Here is a 17,310-nt window from a genome sequence, read left to right as displayed (position 1 = left end):
TATATATATATATATATATATATATATATATATATAGGAAGATACTACAAAACATCTATAGGCGAAAATGAACAGTGATTTCGCCTACCCTCATCACTATCCAAACTTAATCGCATAGTCACAGTTGTCCGGTAGTGTTCATTTTTCATTTTTTTACTAATTGGAATGATCTGAAAGTTGGAGCGTGTATACATATTAGTGAAGCACACCAAATAAAAATATGAAAAAAATACATTGTAAAATATAAACCAAAATACCCTAAAAAATTTATAGGGGTATTTTGGTCAATTTATATTTAATGAATTATTTTTTTCATATTTTTATTAGGTGTGCCTCACTAAGATATACACATGTTTCAAATTTCAAGTAATTTAAATTTGTAAAAAAAAATAAAAAAAATTGAAACACTACCGCACAACTGTGACCGTGCGATGAAGTTTGGATGGTGATGAGAGTAGGCAAAATCACTGTTCATTTTCGCCTATAGGCATTGGGAAGAGTTTTTCATATATATATATATAGAGAGAAAGAGAGAAGCTTACTCTTTGACCTGACCGGACCCGAATAATATGGGTCTATGTGGGTATTCGTAAATGTTGTCAATACGTTTGTTTCTTAGGAATTTCTAGTTATTACGTAAAATAGTAAGGAATGTGGGTATTCATAAATATTGTGTAATATTGTAAATATTGAAAGTATATGATGGTAAAAGAAAAATGACAAAAAAGAAAAAAAGAAAGAAAAAAAAGAAACTCATAGTTATAGCCCACGTGTCTCACATAAACATTAGGGTGACAATGGACCCGATTTGGGACCCGACGGGTAGACCCGACCTTAGATCCAGATATGGGTCCAAATATTGAACTCACATCGAGTCCAGGTCCAAAACCTGGACCCTGCCCATTGCCACGCTTATGCTTCACCCAAATCTCGTTCCCTTATTGGCTATTATTATTTGATTAATTTTTTATTTTTTAGGTCAAAATCTTGGCTTTTTTTAAAGAGAAATTTACATACATACCGAGTAAAATTTCCAGAACTACTATTTAGTCCATATTTTTAGGAAATTTATGGTAAAGGACCTTCCTTCCTTCTTCTTCTTTTTTTTTTTTTTTTTTTTTTTTTTTTTTTTTTTGAGCTTTGCATTCTTTTCAATGTTTCAAATTGCTTTATTTATTTCCTTTTTTAAACTTTTTTGGCATTTATAGGCCCATTCGATGGATAAGATATTAGCCCACCTTTTATGTGGGGGTGGTAGGATGTTCCACACATCGAATTAGCCCATACTTTTAGATTTTTTGTATTTTTATTTTTTCAAGTGTACAGGTCAGGTGATTGAAACATCAGAATGCCCTGTACAAAAGAACATATTAGATTGTAGGGCGGACAATGTTGCCTCAAACAAAAAATTTGAAGCCTATGGCAAAACTTAAATAAATAAATAAATAAATAAATAAAAACTCCATTTAAAATTCTTGAATGACAAGGTAATTCCATAAATTTTATCTAGTTTGTATATAAGTTCCCTTTTTTCTTACTAGAACACTATTGTTAAGTTTTTTTTGACAAATGTTAATAATATTATTAATGTTTTTAGAACGTTATTACATTATCAGAGATAACAAGAGAAGATAAAGAGGTACCTCCCTTGGCCAAACAGTCCGCCACCGAGTTTGCTTCTCGGTAAACATGCGTGAAAGAGACCGTAATGGTAGAAGACAAATCCATGATTCGTAGCCAGAGAGATCTAAGTTTGTAATGGTAGAAAACAAATCCATGATACGTAGCCAGAAAGATTTAAGTTTCCAAGGATTAAGTTGTTCCTTATTACACCACTTAACCACATTAAAAGTGTCCCCCTCTATCCAGCATGAATGACCGCAAATTTCTCTCTTTAAAAAACTTCAAACGTTCATAGAGCGCATGCAATTAAGCTAAGTTTGCCGTTGCATGTCCTATCAGCCTAGCGTATGAAAAGAGGGTATTACCATCAGTCTCTCAGAATGCCACCTATACCAGCTATCCCTGGATTACCAAGAGAACTTCCATCAAAATTGAGCTTCAATGTACCCACATGAGACGCTATCCACATGCTTTTAGGTCTAGTCCTAATGGCACCCAGCTGAAAAAGATTGTTGTAGCTAGCAAAAACATCAATCTTAGTCGCACCTCATCACACTTTAGAGACAGAAAGCGACGACCCCATCGAACACTTAATAGAATGAATCAGACAATCCAAAGGTAGAGAAACTCATTCGAAAGTTCTCATGTTCCTCTCTTTCCAAACCTCTAAATGAATAGCTCCTTTGGCAATCTTCCACAAAGACTTACCAACCTCCGGTAGATGGGATAAGGAGAGTTGAGTAATAATACCCTCCATCGTCAAAGGTAGAGCCAAATTGATATTAACTACTCCAAACAACCAATACCAAATTTGGACTGTAAAAGGACAGTGTATGAATAGATGCGCACCAGATTCAACATCAGCTTTACATAACAAACAAACAGTTGGTAGAATCTTACCACTTTTAATCAGATTGTCGATAGTTAAGACCTTGTTCATAGCAGTCAGCCAAATAAAGACTTGTACTTTGTGAGGTATGAGCCATTTCAAGATTTGAGCAATCTGAGGGCAAGACCATCTCCACCGATCATAAAAAAGAAGATTGTAGCAAGATTTGACTGTGAATAAACCATCACTCTCAATCGTCCATACCATTTGATCCTCCAACATCTGCTGCAATATAGATTGTTTCAAGTAATTCAATTAACACACACCAGTGGTTTAAAAAACGGATCGGTGGCCCGGATCGGGCATCCCAAAAACCCATACAGATCGATGGATTGACGATCCAAATCGGGAATAGACCGAATCGATCAGATTAAGCTTTAAAAAAAATCTAAAAAAATTATTAAAATTCATTATAAATGTTGTTTTTTAGAAATCCAATTAGAAATCGGGGTACTACATTATTAATTTTTATTTTTTTCATTAATATGTGAATATTGAGATAATTTTTCTTTGTATGAACTTATTTTAACCATTAAATTACATCAGACAAAATAAAAATCATGGAACTATCATGGATGAAGTATACAATCATACATGGACTCCAATAAAGAATGATTTTTTGACAAGAATCTTTTAGTTTTTTTGACAAAAACCTTTTATTTTTTTACAAGAAATGTTTGTCGTATTACATTTTTTTTATTTGTTTTTAGCAAGAACCTTTTTTTTTTGACAAAAAAAAAACTTGTTGTATTATTATTTTTTTATAAGAACTTTTTTTTTTGACAATAACTTTTCATTACTCTTTATTTTTTTGACAAAAACCTTTTATTTGTTTGACAAAAAAAGAAATTTGATAAGAAAAATAATTGATAAGAACCTTTCATTTTTTTGATAAGAAATTTTCCTGACAAAAAGCGAAATTGATAAAAAAAACCTTTCATTTTTTTGATAAGAAAAAAATTTGACAAAAAAAAAAAAAAAAACAATGTTTCCGCTCGAGAGGGGATTCTAACCAACGTCCTCCACACGCAAAAGGCATTTGATAACCGGTATACAACTTAATGATATTAAAAGTACAAACAAAATATATAATATATTAATGTTTCAAGTTAATACATTTTCACATTATCCCACATCGAAGAGGTAAAAGGAAGTTGTAGTGAATAAATACCTTTTTGTACCCAACGAGGATAACGCGTGCGAAGTAAGAAGAGCCACGTGGAGAGGTGTGCGGACCTTAGGTTTTTGTAATTTTTAAAACCTATCTTATCCTGAAATTTACAAAAATGCCCATTGTTGAAGAATCGGGCGGGCCATGACGTCATGAATCGAAGAATCGGGACATGAATCAAAGAATTGGGAGATTCATGACGTCGAAGAATCGGGACATGAATCGAAGAATTGGGAGATTCATGACGTCGGAGAATCGAGACATGAATCGAAGAACTGGGAGATTCATGATGACACATGACGGTTTACGGCACGAAATCGAGAAGAACCAGGCGATTTCCGGTTTTTCACTCCCGAGTCGAACAAGAGGCGGGCCATGACGTCATGAATCGAAGAATGGGAACATGAATCGAAAATTGGGAGATTCATGGCATTGAAGAATCGGGACGTCACATGACGGTTTACGGCACGAAATCGGTTTACGGTACAGAATCGAAAAAAACCGGGGGATTTCCTGTATTTCACTCCCGAGTCGAACCGGGCGAGTCCGATTCGACTCGCAGACTTTTAAATCATTGACGCACCTTGGGCAAAGAGTGTGTTGTTTAGCCTCGCATAGGTTGCAAAGAGTGTGTTGTTTAGCCTCGCATAGGGCAATGAGATATTCCAGGAGTGTGTTGTTTAGCCTCGCATAGGGCAATGAGATATTCCAGGAGTGTGTTGTTTAGCCTCGCATAGGGCAATGAGATATTCCAGGAGTGTGTTGTTTAGCCTCGCATAGGGCAATGAGATATTCTAAGATAAAGAGGATAGGGCATAGGGCCTACCTTGGGCAAAGAATGTGTTGTTTAGCCTCGCATAGGCCCCACCTTGGGCAAAGAGTGTGTCGTTTAGCTTCGCATAGGGCCCACCTTGGGCAAAGAGTGTGTTGTTTAGCCTCGCATAAGGCAATGAAATATTCCAAGCTAAAGAGGATAGGGTCATAGGGGTGCAAAGAGTGTGTTGTTTAGCCTCGCATAGGGCAATGAGATATTCCAAGATAAAAAGTCTCATCTTCTCTCAATCACCTCAAAAACCTTAACGTTGGGTGTTAAAATAACTATAACAGAAGAGAGACTTAAGAGGATACTCCCCTACTCACTTATGATCCTAAAAGGAGATTTAGTTGCCATACCCTACAGACCATCTAAAGTAACCGGCAATCATAGATCTGCACAAAACTATATTTCTCTACATTTAGGAGGTATCCCCCTTCTACTGCCTTAAGCCAAACTCCCGACATGCCCAACCCTTACTTAACGAAAATGACTTAGAACCACAACTGCTCTTTTAAATAGAGACTCATCCACCACCATTTATACAAAAGAGCTTTATTAACCAATCTAATGCTTCTAATACCCAAACCCCTTCCTTCTTGGGTGTACATACTCTCTCCCATCTAAGAAGATAGAATTTCCGCTGGTCACTCCCTCATTATGTTCTCAATCTTTTTAGCGACCGAGGCAGGCATATTAATCAAGGACATCTGATAAACCAGAAGGTTTGCCAAACAAGATCTTAAGAGCGTCACTCTTCCTCCAAGAGATAAGTATTTGGGTTTCCATAAATCCAACTTACATTGAACCATCTCAAGCTCTTTATCTCAAACTGCTAACGAAAACCTATAGTCAGAAATTGGTAAGCCAAGATCTACAAGGGGAAAGGAACCAACGTTACAACCCATCACTGTGGCCAAGGATTCAATCAAAGGCTCAGTACAGTTGATGCCCACCATGGAGGATTTATGAAAGTTCATTGTAAAGCCAATAATAGCTTCACAAATTTCTAGGAATAATGTGATGTTCTTAATATGTAGGGGATTCGTATCACAGAAAATAAGAGTATCGTCAACATATTACAGATGGGAGACTACCATACCTGAATTAGCAATAGAAAACCCCGAAAAATGCCCCACCCTCTCCACATTGCTCAGCATTAAAACTGAAGCACTCAGCATAAATAGTAAATAGGAAGGGAGAGAGAGCATCCCCTTGGCAAAGACCTCTAGAGGCTTGAAAAAAACCAATCGAATTACCATTGAATAGCACCGAGAAATGGGTAGAAGAAAGAAAACCAAACATCCAGCTTCTCCACCTGTCACCAAACCCTATGCATTTCAATAAAAGGTACCTGGATGTTTGAGAGTTCATCATCAATCAATCGTTTGTTGGCCAAGTAGTAAGGTCATCTACCGTTGGGAAAACTAAAGTCCCCTACTTCCTTTTCTTGGGTTGGGTGTTTGAGGGCTATAAATATGAAACATGTTACAGAAACCCAATATTTATTGTTAAGTATTTCCATTTTATTGTCAAAAATGCTTATTACAATCCCAAGGGAAAAGCATATATTGAGACCATTTACCTTTGATAGATGATCACAATTAATCGTGACCATTGAATATGAAATTTGGTGGTTGCATTTATTTCATTGATTAAGCTCAAAGTTCAAAAGAAATCTTCTTGAACTTTGTGACACACCCAAGCTATTAGATTTGACATCGGATGGCTATAAATAATTGTGACGTCCCTGTGACAAAGATAAATGGTCTCTTTATATACAATCCCTTACTATTTTTATTATGCTATTTGAACCATGCTAGTTATGGTTTAACAAATTTCAAATGACATGCCATTTAGGAGGCCTGAATAGAAACATCATTTGATATTTAAATTTTTCCCAAAATGAACCAAAACCTCAATCCTTATCAAGGTTTAAAAATAGTCTTGTAATGAAAATGAGGCATAAAAGGCCTAGCCTCCCTTTAGTATATATTTCATCGAGAAATTTATCAAAATGTTTTTAAGAGATTAATTAATTAATAATCGATTTATATTTTTAATTAATTTTAAAATACCCATCAAAATATACATAATTTTGACTTGAAAAAAAAGAGAAAGAAGAATGTCAAGTACTTGAAATGAGAGGTGTATTTTGATAATTTTTTCTATATATTTTATTAAGTGATCGAAAAGGGTGATACAATTTGTTGGTAAAAATGAAATTTATTTTGCATAAAATATCAGTAGCAAAATGGAATCATCAGTGACATTCTTAATAAAATAGTACTTGGGATCATAAAATAATGGAAATAATAGCTAATTTTTGAAACAGTAGCCATTATTTCTATAAGGCAACTATGATACCAACATTGCTCTATGGGACGAAAATGTTGGGCGGTCAAAATACAATATACTCATAAGTTGAATGTAACGGAGATGAGGATGTTGAGATGAATGAGTGGCAAGACAATAAGGGTTAGAAGTCGAAATGAATACATTTGGGAAATTTTAAGTGAGGCATCAATATGCGATGAGATGAGAGAGAGTAGACTTAGGTGAGCTAGCCATATGTGACGCAGACCCAATACAACACCCTTTAGGAGGTCTAAGCTAGTTCAAGTGGAAGGCTCAAAAGAGTAACAGTAGGCCCAAAAAGACATGATTAGGAGTAGTGAAAAAAGAAATGAGGACTTATAATCTCACTAAAGGTATGTCCTTTAATAGAGCGGAATGACGAATCTCAATTTGTCTACCCTTAAATGTGGAAAAAATTTAGATAAGGTTGCAACCTTAAAATGTAGAATTACATATGCGCCTAAAAAATCTATCGAAAAATGTTGTTTTAATGTTTAAAAACCCTCTAATTAACGATTTTTGGAGTCTAAAATTTTATAATTAGATATGAAAATAGATTTTAAGATAATCCTAATACTTTTTACACCAATGTTACATATTATGATAAAATTTAGAGATGCGCCTTAATTGGATTGTTTAAGGTTGCAACCTTATAAAAACCACACCCTTTAAATTATAGAAAACAAACAAATGAATACACAAAATTAAATTAAATACTAAGTATAGAATTTTAGAAAAAGAGGAACTCTTTAAAAAAAATAATTGTAACCCACACTATTTTGTGGTGGTTCTTTCATTGTATATATAATAGTAATACAATTGTGTAATATACATTTTTCTATCTTGTTACATGTAATATACATTTTTCTATTTTGTTACATTTAATGATACTTTAAATGGTTTTAGCTCTCGATCAGGTTGTTTGAAAAAAATCAAGCTTATTTAAAGATTAGAGCATATAAAATTACAAAAAGTTGATTTATGGTTAAAATCATAAACTTTTAGATTCTACAAAGAAAATTTATAAAGTTCTCACATCAACACTAATAAATTCATAATAACAAAGGATCTATAGCCAACATACGGAAAAATTACATTATAATAATAATATCAATAATAATCACATTACAAGCATCCAAAAATCAAATTGTAAGCATTGAGAAAAAACAAAAAAACAAAAATTACCAAAAAAATAAAAAAGTTGTGGTTTGTATAGAGCCGAGGTTCTAAACAATCAAAGTAAAGCGTACTTTCAAATAATGTAGAGAAATGTAGTTTCAATATTAGAAATCCTATTTTTATCTTTAATTATAAAATTTAAAGCTTAAAAATAGTGTGGATTGGACAGATCTATAGAAATTTGAAAATCTTAAAAATTGACAGTCCAAAAAATACGTGACAAGGTGCATTATTTCCAAAACTTGAAATCCATTTTTTTTCGTGTCCATGCATCTTGATGTCTAGATGATCAATTTGAGAACTTAAAAACAACTTTTTATGGTGAAATTTTTTAGGTGGGCTCTAATCGATTCTATATAAAGTTCAAAAAAAAAAAGGAAAGAAAAGAAGAGGAAAGCAATAAAAACTAAAAAATGTCTCTTTGTTTCCCATTGAAATAACTCAATACGTTGAGTAAAAATAACTCAATAAGTTGAGTAAAAAACGGTTTAGGCTCGAGAGAAAAGGAAGTGGGGGATTAGGGTTTCAACCGTCCCGTATTTGACCCAATAAAAACGAAGCAGGCGGAAATCGGGTTTAGGTTAGAGAGAAAAGGAAGCAGGAAATTAGGGTTTCAGAGTCTGGGACTGAGAGGGAGAGATTGATAACAATGGCGGCGGCAGCTGCTGCTCGTCCCCTTGTGACTGTGCAAACCCTCGAGGGAGACATGGCCACCGATGGCCAAGCCACTCTGCCTCTCCCGGATGTGATGAAAGCGGTGATTCGCCCCGATATAGTCAACTTCGTTCATGCTCAAATGTCTAAAAACAAGCGCCAGCCCTATGCTGTGAGCACCAAGGCTGGGCACCAGACGTCCGCTGAGTCGTGGGGGACTGGACGGGCCGTCTCACGAATCCCTCGCGTCCCTGGTGGTGGCACCCACCGTGCCGGGCAGGGTGCGTTTGGAAACATGTGTCGGGGCGGTCGAATGTTTGCTCCTACGAAGATCTGGCGAAGATGGCACCGGAAGATTAATATCAATCAGAAGCGTTTTGCTGTTGTGTCGGCTTTGGCGGCGAGCGCTGTGCCGTCATTGGTGTTGGCTCGAGGGCACAGGATTGAGAAAATCCCTGAACTGCCGCTTGTCGTCTCCGACTCTGCTGAGTCCCTTGAAAAGACCTCCTCGGCCCTGAAGCTCTTGAAGAATATTGGTGCTGCCCCTGATGTCGAGAAGGCGAAGAAGTCACATGCCATTAGACCGGGCAAGGGTAAGATGAGGAACCGGCGATATGTTTCTCGAAAGGGCCCTCTCATTGTGTATGGGACTGAGGGCTCGAAGATCGCCAAGGCCTTTCGGAATATTCCGGGTGTTGAGATCTCAAACGTGGAGAGACTCAATCTCTTGAAACTTGCACCTGGTGGTCATCTTGGGAGGTTCATTATTTGGACCAAATCAGCTTTCGAGAAACTTGACTCAGTTTATGGGACTTTTGAGAAGCCTTCGGAGAAGAAGAGGGGCTACATTTTGCCCAGATCAAAGATGGTGAATGCTGATTTATCGAGGATCATTAACTCTGATGAGGTTCAGTCAGTTGTGAGGCCCATCAATAAGGAGGTTAAGAGGAAGCCTCTTAAGAAGAATCCGCTCAAGAATTTGGGAGCAATGCTAAAGCTCAATCCCTATGCTAAGACTGCAAGGAGGATGGCATTGCTTGCAGAGGCTCAACGTGTTAAGGCGAAGCAGGAGAAGCTCGATACGAAGAGGAAGGAGCCACCAAAGGTTAGATCTAGATCGAATTCTTAACTTCTTTTAGATGGAGTGGCTGTATGTATAATATTTTTTTGTAGTCTTTTTAGTTTCTGTTTGCTTTATCAGTTTTGTTTTGTTTTTTTGTTTTTTGTGTACTTATGCTGGTTCGATCTGGATTTTTTATTTCTACTTGTTTTGGATTGGTTGTGTGATATCTAGCTTTATTTCTCTGTGGAATGCTTAGCTTTAATGTGTTCTCTTTTTATTACGTTTGATTTTTTTAATTTTCCTTGTTTCATAGTTCTAGATTTACATTTTCTTTCTTTAGAGTTGTTATCCACTATTTAGGCCAAAATACCCCTCTCTTTGCCTTATACCCAAGCTTTGGTAGTGCCTGTCGAGCACAAAACACTGCCAGACTGGCTTTTTCCAGCACTGTTTGGTCAGGTGCATTTTGGTATCAGTCTGGCATATCGTTTGTTGGTCTGATACATTTTTTGTTGGTCCAATACATTTTTGTTGGTCCGATACATTATTGTTGGTCCGACACATTTTGGTGTCAGTCCGGCAGCCGGACTGGCACTAAGAAATCAATGAGCAGGACCGGTCCGGCACCAAAAAAAAAACAAACAATTGGTGTTGTAAACATGGGTCAAATTGGGGATTTTAGGTCTATAAAAATCACCATTTTTAATTGGAGGTAGTTGCAATGGAAAACAGTGTTGGGGTTTTATTAGTGATTTAAAAAAGGCTTTGGGGGAGGATGTTAAGAAACATGAGTGGGGGGTTCTAATAATTTTTCCTTAAATTTACTTTTGTAAGATTCAGTTGTTGTTAGTTAACACTCCCTCAAAAAAAAGATTCAGTTGGTGTTTCTTCTTGCTGAGTAGGTATCTATGTTTTTATTCCATATGAAGTTGATAGTTGATGTTCACGGTTCTCCATTGTTTTCTTCATTTTTTTTGTTAACTAGGTTTATTATACTTAGGTTGTTTAGATTCTTCATTCTTTAGAGGTTATCCATGCTTTTCTTTCTTCTTTTAATGTATATCTAATAATTATGGTTTAAACTTGTTTATTAATTTATTTTACTACTATTTATCCTGATAATATATATTTTCCTTGAGAATGTATCTGTATTAGGTTGTGCATTTATATGCTGTTTCTGGTTTTATTTGCTAGGTTTCCCTTGTGAATTCATGATTGTAAGTTTTTTTGTTCTTCTGTAAGGGTTAGTATCTGATAGTTAAGATTGCATCTGGTGTTTTTTACATCTTTTTTGTTGATTAAGGCTTGCTTTTCACATTTGTGGTGGAATTGCTTGTTGCTATTATGAGTTTCTATTTACTAAAGCACTAATTTTATTTTCAGAGATGATGTCATAAAATCCACAGGCCTGTAGAAAAAATGTAGTCCTGAGAGCCATCACTTATCCATTGAAATGATGGATAGTGATGGAGGGAGTTTAGGATTGACAAGAACAAATCCTGTCCACTGGCAGTGTGTCATGCTAACCCTCAATCACTGTCCCCCATTTCATTGGACACTATCCTAAGGGGACTGTTTTCCATGGTCCTTAGGTTTGAATAATGGTATGATTTGTTAGGGCCGTATTTTCACAGTCCTTTGGGTTGGGTCGCAAACTCGTTCAACCTAAAGGATTATTTTCCATATTCTTTATTATAGATTGGGTTTATGTGGATTCTTTGTTTTAAATTATAGTTTCAGTTTCCCATGTTATATTTTGCTATTATGTAGCCTGGTTTTGCTAGTGCTTTTGTTTCATGTGCTTAGATTATTTTCCAATAAATAATGTTTGTATTGATAATGCTACAGTTTGTTTTGTGTTCATTTGTTTTTTATTTATTTTGCACATTTTACCAGTATTTAAAGCTGTTTCACTGATATCAGATGAAATTGGTTTTCAAGGTCTCTTCATGTCGAAATCATTTATCTGTGATGTCTATTACTATCCCCCCTGTATTGTTTCATGCTCATTTTTTTTTTACTTTTTAGCATTTTAACTGGTCAATTATGTGCTGTTATATAGTATTTATTTTCTTAATTAGATTGGTCTCTTTGGTGGGAAATGAGCATATGCGATACAATTTGTTTGAATTAGCTGGTGCCTGTTGCATAGTTTCAGTGTTCACTTTAGAATTCTTTAGTGAGCTTTGTTCAACATTATTGCTTGGAATTTGGTCATAGACCTGCATCTGTATGAACTAGTTGGGAAGAGAAAATATGAATCAGAATTTTGAATGCCTGTCCTTGTCGCTGTTGCGTGTGTGGGTTATGGGATCTATCTACATATTTTTATATGCTTGGCTCCAACAATGCCATTTTATGAATATTATATTTTTGCTTTTGCATGGGAGGCTAACGCTTGAGATATCTTGTTGTTAGTACATCTGCATGGTCCATTCAAATCCTTATAAGAATCACAAAAACGTTGTTTTCTTGTATGTGGAGTTGCCATGGTAATTTTTGCAAGAAGAGTGAGCTTAGCTGTAATCTAATGTGCTTTAGTTGATCACATCTCATGCTTTCTTATTCTAATTTGCCTAAAGAGTAAATTACTCAATTCACAGGGTGTGGTATGGATGCTTCTCTTTATATATATAGAAATGGATCTTTTGGCATGCTCAGTTGTTATTCGCTTGCATTATATGCGTTCCTGTACAGATTTTTTTTTTTGGTGAGTCAATGGGGAGAGGGTCCCTATCCTTGATAGGAATTGAGCCTAAAACGTAGCGTTGGTAGTGGAAGTATGTGGTTTATTATGATGCTGTCTGTTTAGGATTGATGAGATTGATTTTTACGGAGGTATTCTGTGTAAACAAATATTATCAGATTCTCTTTGCTTCAGCTGAAGAGGTGGAAGTCTTCGGATTTTGGCCTTGACCAAAGTGAAGCAAAGCTCCGGCATTTCCGCTTCGACTTACTTCAGGCCATTTCGGCTCGCTTTGGTCTGATTCAGCCTCTTTGGCTGAAGCACATAATTGTCTTTTGAAGGCAGTTCTATGCATTGGCCCTCTTCGACCTGATTTGGCTGAAGCTTCGGCCGCTACGACTAAAGCATAGAATTGTCCCTTTTTTTTAAAATTATTTTTTATTTTTTGAATTTTTATTTTCAAATTTTTATTATTTTAAATATATATAAATTTATACTTTATTTATATTAAAATGATTTAAAAATTCTGAAGTCTTCCTCCGAATCGGCCAAAGCACTGAATTGCTTTGTTTTTCCAACCAAACCGAAGAGGGCTCTGAAGCAAATCTGACAACACTGGTGTAAACCTGTTCCATTATGAAAACTATGAAGATGCTTTGGTAAGGACGATGGGATCCCAAGCTGGTGAATTTCTTATTTTGAGATTCACATGGCTTGGCTTGCTTGGAAGAGGAAAACTACTCTATGTTATGTTACTTGATCTCTTAGCAAAATAGCAAATGACATTCCAGTTCATCTCATATAAAGTCAATAGTTGAACAAATTAGATTAAGAACCCCGCCTTGCCTTTATAGTGTTCCTAGTTCTCATAGTGGGAAGTATCCAGAATAGCAAAATTTCCCTCCAGGATCCTTTTTTTTGGGGGGGAGGGGAGGGAGTTAGTGCAACGGTTGAAATTTAACTTGAGATGCGGCTTTGCTAATGTTAACTGCTAAATGCTCAACTTCAAGCCAATTATGACGGCAATAATGTGAATGCACAAATCCATGTTGGCGCATATGGCAGTTGACTTAGCGACTGGTGCTCCAACAGTCTGCTTTCCAAGTAGTAAAACAAAGTGCCCAGCAATCTTTGTTACTTTTGGTCCTTATGTGGTTTTCTTTTTATGAAAGAAGTCATGGTCTTATTGCAGCGGTAGACATTTAACTTGAGATGCGGCTTTGCTAATGTTAACTGCTAAATGCTCAAGTTCAAGCCAGTTATGACGGTAATAATGTGAATACACATATCCATGTTGGCCACACATGGTAGTTGATTTAGCGACTGGTACTCCAACAGTCTGCTTTCCAAGTTGTAAACCAGAGTGCCCAGCATTCTTTGTTACTTTTGGTCCTCGAATTTTTCTTTGGCTTTCTTTTTGTGACATAAGTCATGGTCTTTGCCACGGTTTGGAGGAGGTAATTGAAATGTTATTTGTGCTGAACTTTCAAGCACTTTCAAGGTTGAATTGCACTGTTTATCTCTTTACTGGGATCTGGGTTGCGAATGTAAAATGCTAAATGATTGGAGGCTTGGAGCTAGTATTAAATTTCTCTTTAGTGCAAATCTTTGTTATGGAAGTGAATTAATGATAGTGGTTTGGGATATAAATGACTCTGTGCCTTTTGGAATGTTTCTTTTGGCCTGAGAGGTTAGAACATTATTTTTGGATTGTTTGTCTTTGTATGGTCCGAATCACGTCTTAAATAAATGTATTTATGTGAAACATGTGTAGAAAGCAAAAGACAATACAAATTTATGCTCCTTGGAAGCTTATATTGTAAATCTTGATGCAAATTTATGCCTGCCCTATTTCCTTAGTTGGGTCTCTTGATCTGGACACGTATCAAGAAAAGAATGGGTTGTAAAGATACTTACTCGACACTTGAAGATGCAAAACTAGTGAAAGATACATCCATAAAAGTGATTTGTACTTGGAAGATTATTTTATGGCCATCTTATGCGAATGCAATTTGAACTTGAGAACTCCAAGATGTGTATACTTTGGTTTCGCACCCATAAACATATGATAGGAGAAGTATTGGATGATTGGATGCAGAAATTCCAGTTATATTGTCATGTTTTTAGTGGTCACATTTTTCTTCTGGATCTTGTTTGTTGATGGATTGTGTAATGAGGCACTGGGTGATCATCTTGTTTTCTTGATGTCTTGTCACCTCCAAAGTGTGTGTGTGCGTGTGTGTGGGTGGGTGGGGGCGGGAGCAGGAGCAGGGGGAGTTGGGTACATGTGAGAACTAAGGTTTAGAGCAGATAAGGTGTATCGCAGTTGGCTGATCTATGGATAAGTTAAGAACTTGTATACTTAAGTGAGATTTGACAAAGTGGACAACTAAATGGATCCGTTATACTCATGGATAATTAAGGACTTAATCGGTGTAGGAAATTGAGTTCCCTGAGGATGGATGAAATGGGACAGCAGGATAGGGTTCCAGGTTATATTAATAGAATTGATTTAATATGTTTTATGGACTTACTAAGGATATGGCCTTTAATAGAGCAGAATGGAGAACCATGATTCATGTAGCCGACTCCAATTAATTGAAAAAAGGCTAAAACAATAATAATGATGATGATAAAATATGTTTTATGAAATTGGATTTAAAGTAATCCTCAAAAGAGAAAAAAACAATTTGAAGTAAAGGATTTAGCAACCATAGAGTCATATTCCCTACTGCAGATGTTTTGACATCCAGAAGTATCCGTCAAATAGGTGCATCAGAAAGTGATTCAGTTGCTCCTGCTATTACGGTAGCTGTATCCATATTAAAAGGACCTGTTGGGTGTGCAATTACATTCTTTGTACTCATCAAATAAAAAGCTACATGGCTATCAGGACATTGACCATATGACTGCTTCTTCTCTTCCACTGCATAGGCCACTTGTCAAGTTGGCTTCTTAGAACTAGTGGAACTTCATGTGCCATGGAGAAATCACATTTGATTGACCGCATACTTATCCCTGGCGAATGGATGCTAGACCCGCATTCCTGGCTGATTTTATTGTTGGTACGGCACTATCATTTGCTTTGTCAACCACAATGACCTTCCTGTTAATCTTGACCTTCCTGTTAATCTTGGTGAAGTCACTGGTTTTTTATTTTTGTATGTGGGTTGTAGACAATTTACCTGGTTATGGTTGTTCTCCACTGTCCACCATTTGTAAGCAATGGTGGACGTCCCTTTAATGTACCATTAACTATGTAATATTGCTGGTGGATATCCCCATGTTAACTATGTGATATTATTGAATGATTGTAGTTTCAAACTCAAGATGCCTGACAAATGTGGTTTAGACAAGTTATTTTTTCTTTTAAAATTTTTTTGTTTTTTAAAGGACATTCCATCAAATCTTGGATTTTCACCTACTTGAGTATTTAGTCAAATTTGCTCTGAGTAATGACCATGTCACACTTTAGCAGTTTGTGCGTAGAAATGTATGTTATCAACATAATTGAATGAGACACATGCTATATGTTAAGATTGTATGTTATCAACATAATTGAATGAGACACATGCTATATGTTAAGATTATCTTTCTTTCTTTGTAGTTAATGCCACGTTCTTTTCTTGTCTGATATGGTTTGATAATAAAACATTGTTGGAAATCAGGAGAATGCGGCTGCGATCAAAGCAGCAGGGAAAGCATGGTACCAGATGATGGTTTCTGACAGTGATTACACTGAGTTTGAGAACTTTTCCAAGTGGCTTGGAGTTAGTCAGTGAGGGAAGAAAAACTCTTTTGGAGACTCTTGATTTTTCTTTGAAGTTCTTAAGAGTTAATTAATGTGTGGTTTCCTCATATTTTGTTGTGGGTTTCAGACAGTTATTTGTGCTCTTTCCAAGGAGTAGGACGATTTATAGTTTAAGGTCTACCGAGACCTTGGTTTTGCACTTAGACCATTAATTGCTTTCGAATCTGAGAATTATGGCTGAGAAACTAACATTAGGGATTCGTTATCCGGGTTCTGATAAATATAAATTTTGCTTGGTATGTATAGTTTCCATTGAAACGAGATGTGGAATTATTCGCTGGAGGTCATGGATGCTTGCATGCTGGTAGCTGTACATTTCTCATGATTTATTTAGTCTTTGTGCTGCTTTCAATTCTTTCCCTAAAAACGTCCTCTTGTGAAGGGTTTTGAGATTATTTATGGGATGGTATACAATGAGAGCATTTACTATTAGTACAAAGAATTCACAATTACATATATAACCATTCGATGTGAAATCTGTTAGCTTGAGTGAATCAAAAAGTTCGAGAATTTTTTTTTCAACTTTGAGTTGGCCAATGAAATAAATACAACCACCCAATTTCAAATTTAAAGGTTCAGAATAATTTTGACCACTTTATATCAAAGATAAAAAGTCTCATTTTATATTTTTCCTTCATTTATCTGCTTGTCTCCCATTCAGAGAACAAGATGAAAGTTTTCTTACAAATACTTTGCGGTGGATGTATCATAAGTATTTTTTCGAAGGAATCAAGACCGTGCTGGTTTGGTTCTGTTGCGTCTTCTTTGGTGGTTTGTCCAATACGTGGGTGCTTAATCTTTCTTGCCTAACTAAGCAGGGCGCATTATATAGGCATCACTTTTGGTATAAAGAAGTACGTGTTAAATTTGACAACTGGGGGTGTGCCACAAAGTTGAAGTTTAGCAAAGCTAAACCCGTGTTTGGTTCTAGTTCCACGATATGCTGTTTTATGAGGTTTAACTAGAATTTTTTATTGATTGATCCGTCATGGATCAATTCCTCTTTTATTTGGAAGTATTGAATAGATCCAGAATTTTGAGCTTCACTCGATGTTACGTCTC

The 17,310-nt window shown here is 36.0% G+C and overlaps 1 protein-coding gene across 1 annotated transcript; it reads left to right on the top strand.

The window, feature by feature from the left end:
- The first annotated feature begins 8,612 nt into the window (after nt 1-8,612).
- LOC18423603 (large ribosomal subunit protein uL4) lies at nt 8,613-16,506 on the top strand. The gene is made up of 2 exons (XM_006828203.4): nt 8,613-9,793; nt 16,106-16,506. Exons 1-2 carry the CDS (start codon nt 8,684-8,686, stop codon nt 16,217-16,219), a joined length of 1,224 nt encoding a protein of 407 aa, XP_006828266.1. The 5' UTR covers nt 8,613-8,683; the 3' UTR covers nt 16,220-16,506.
- Nucleotides 16,507-17,310: the final 804 nt, after the last annotated feature.

This window comes from Amborella trichopoda, chromosome 8 (genome assembly GCF_054954075.1).
Source record: "Amborella trichopoda isolate Santa Cruz 75 chromosome 8, AtrichopodaSantaCruz75HAP2 v2.0, whole genome shotgun sequence".
Taxonomy (NCBI): Eukaryota; Viridiplantae; Streptophyta; class Magnoliopsida; order Amborellales; family Amborellaceae; genus Amborella; species Amborella trichopoda.
The sequence above is the reverse complement of the archived record's forward strand: the minus strand, read 5'-3'. Positions and strand labels throughout refer to the sequence as shown.

What these genes read in the sequence shown, in the direction of transcription:
- LOC18423603 (XM_006828203.4), top strand. Translation starts at nt 8,684, where the DNA reads ATGGCGGCGGCAGCTGCTGCTCGTCCCCTTGTGACTGTGCAAACCCTC. An exon ending in AGAGGAAGGAGCCACCAAAG is followed by an intron (nt 9,794 to 16,105) that starts GTTAGATCTAGA and finishes GTTGGAAATCAG; the next exon opens with GAGAATGCGGCTGCGATCAA.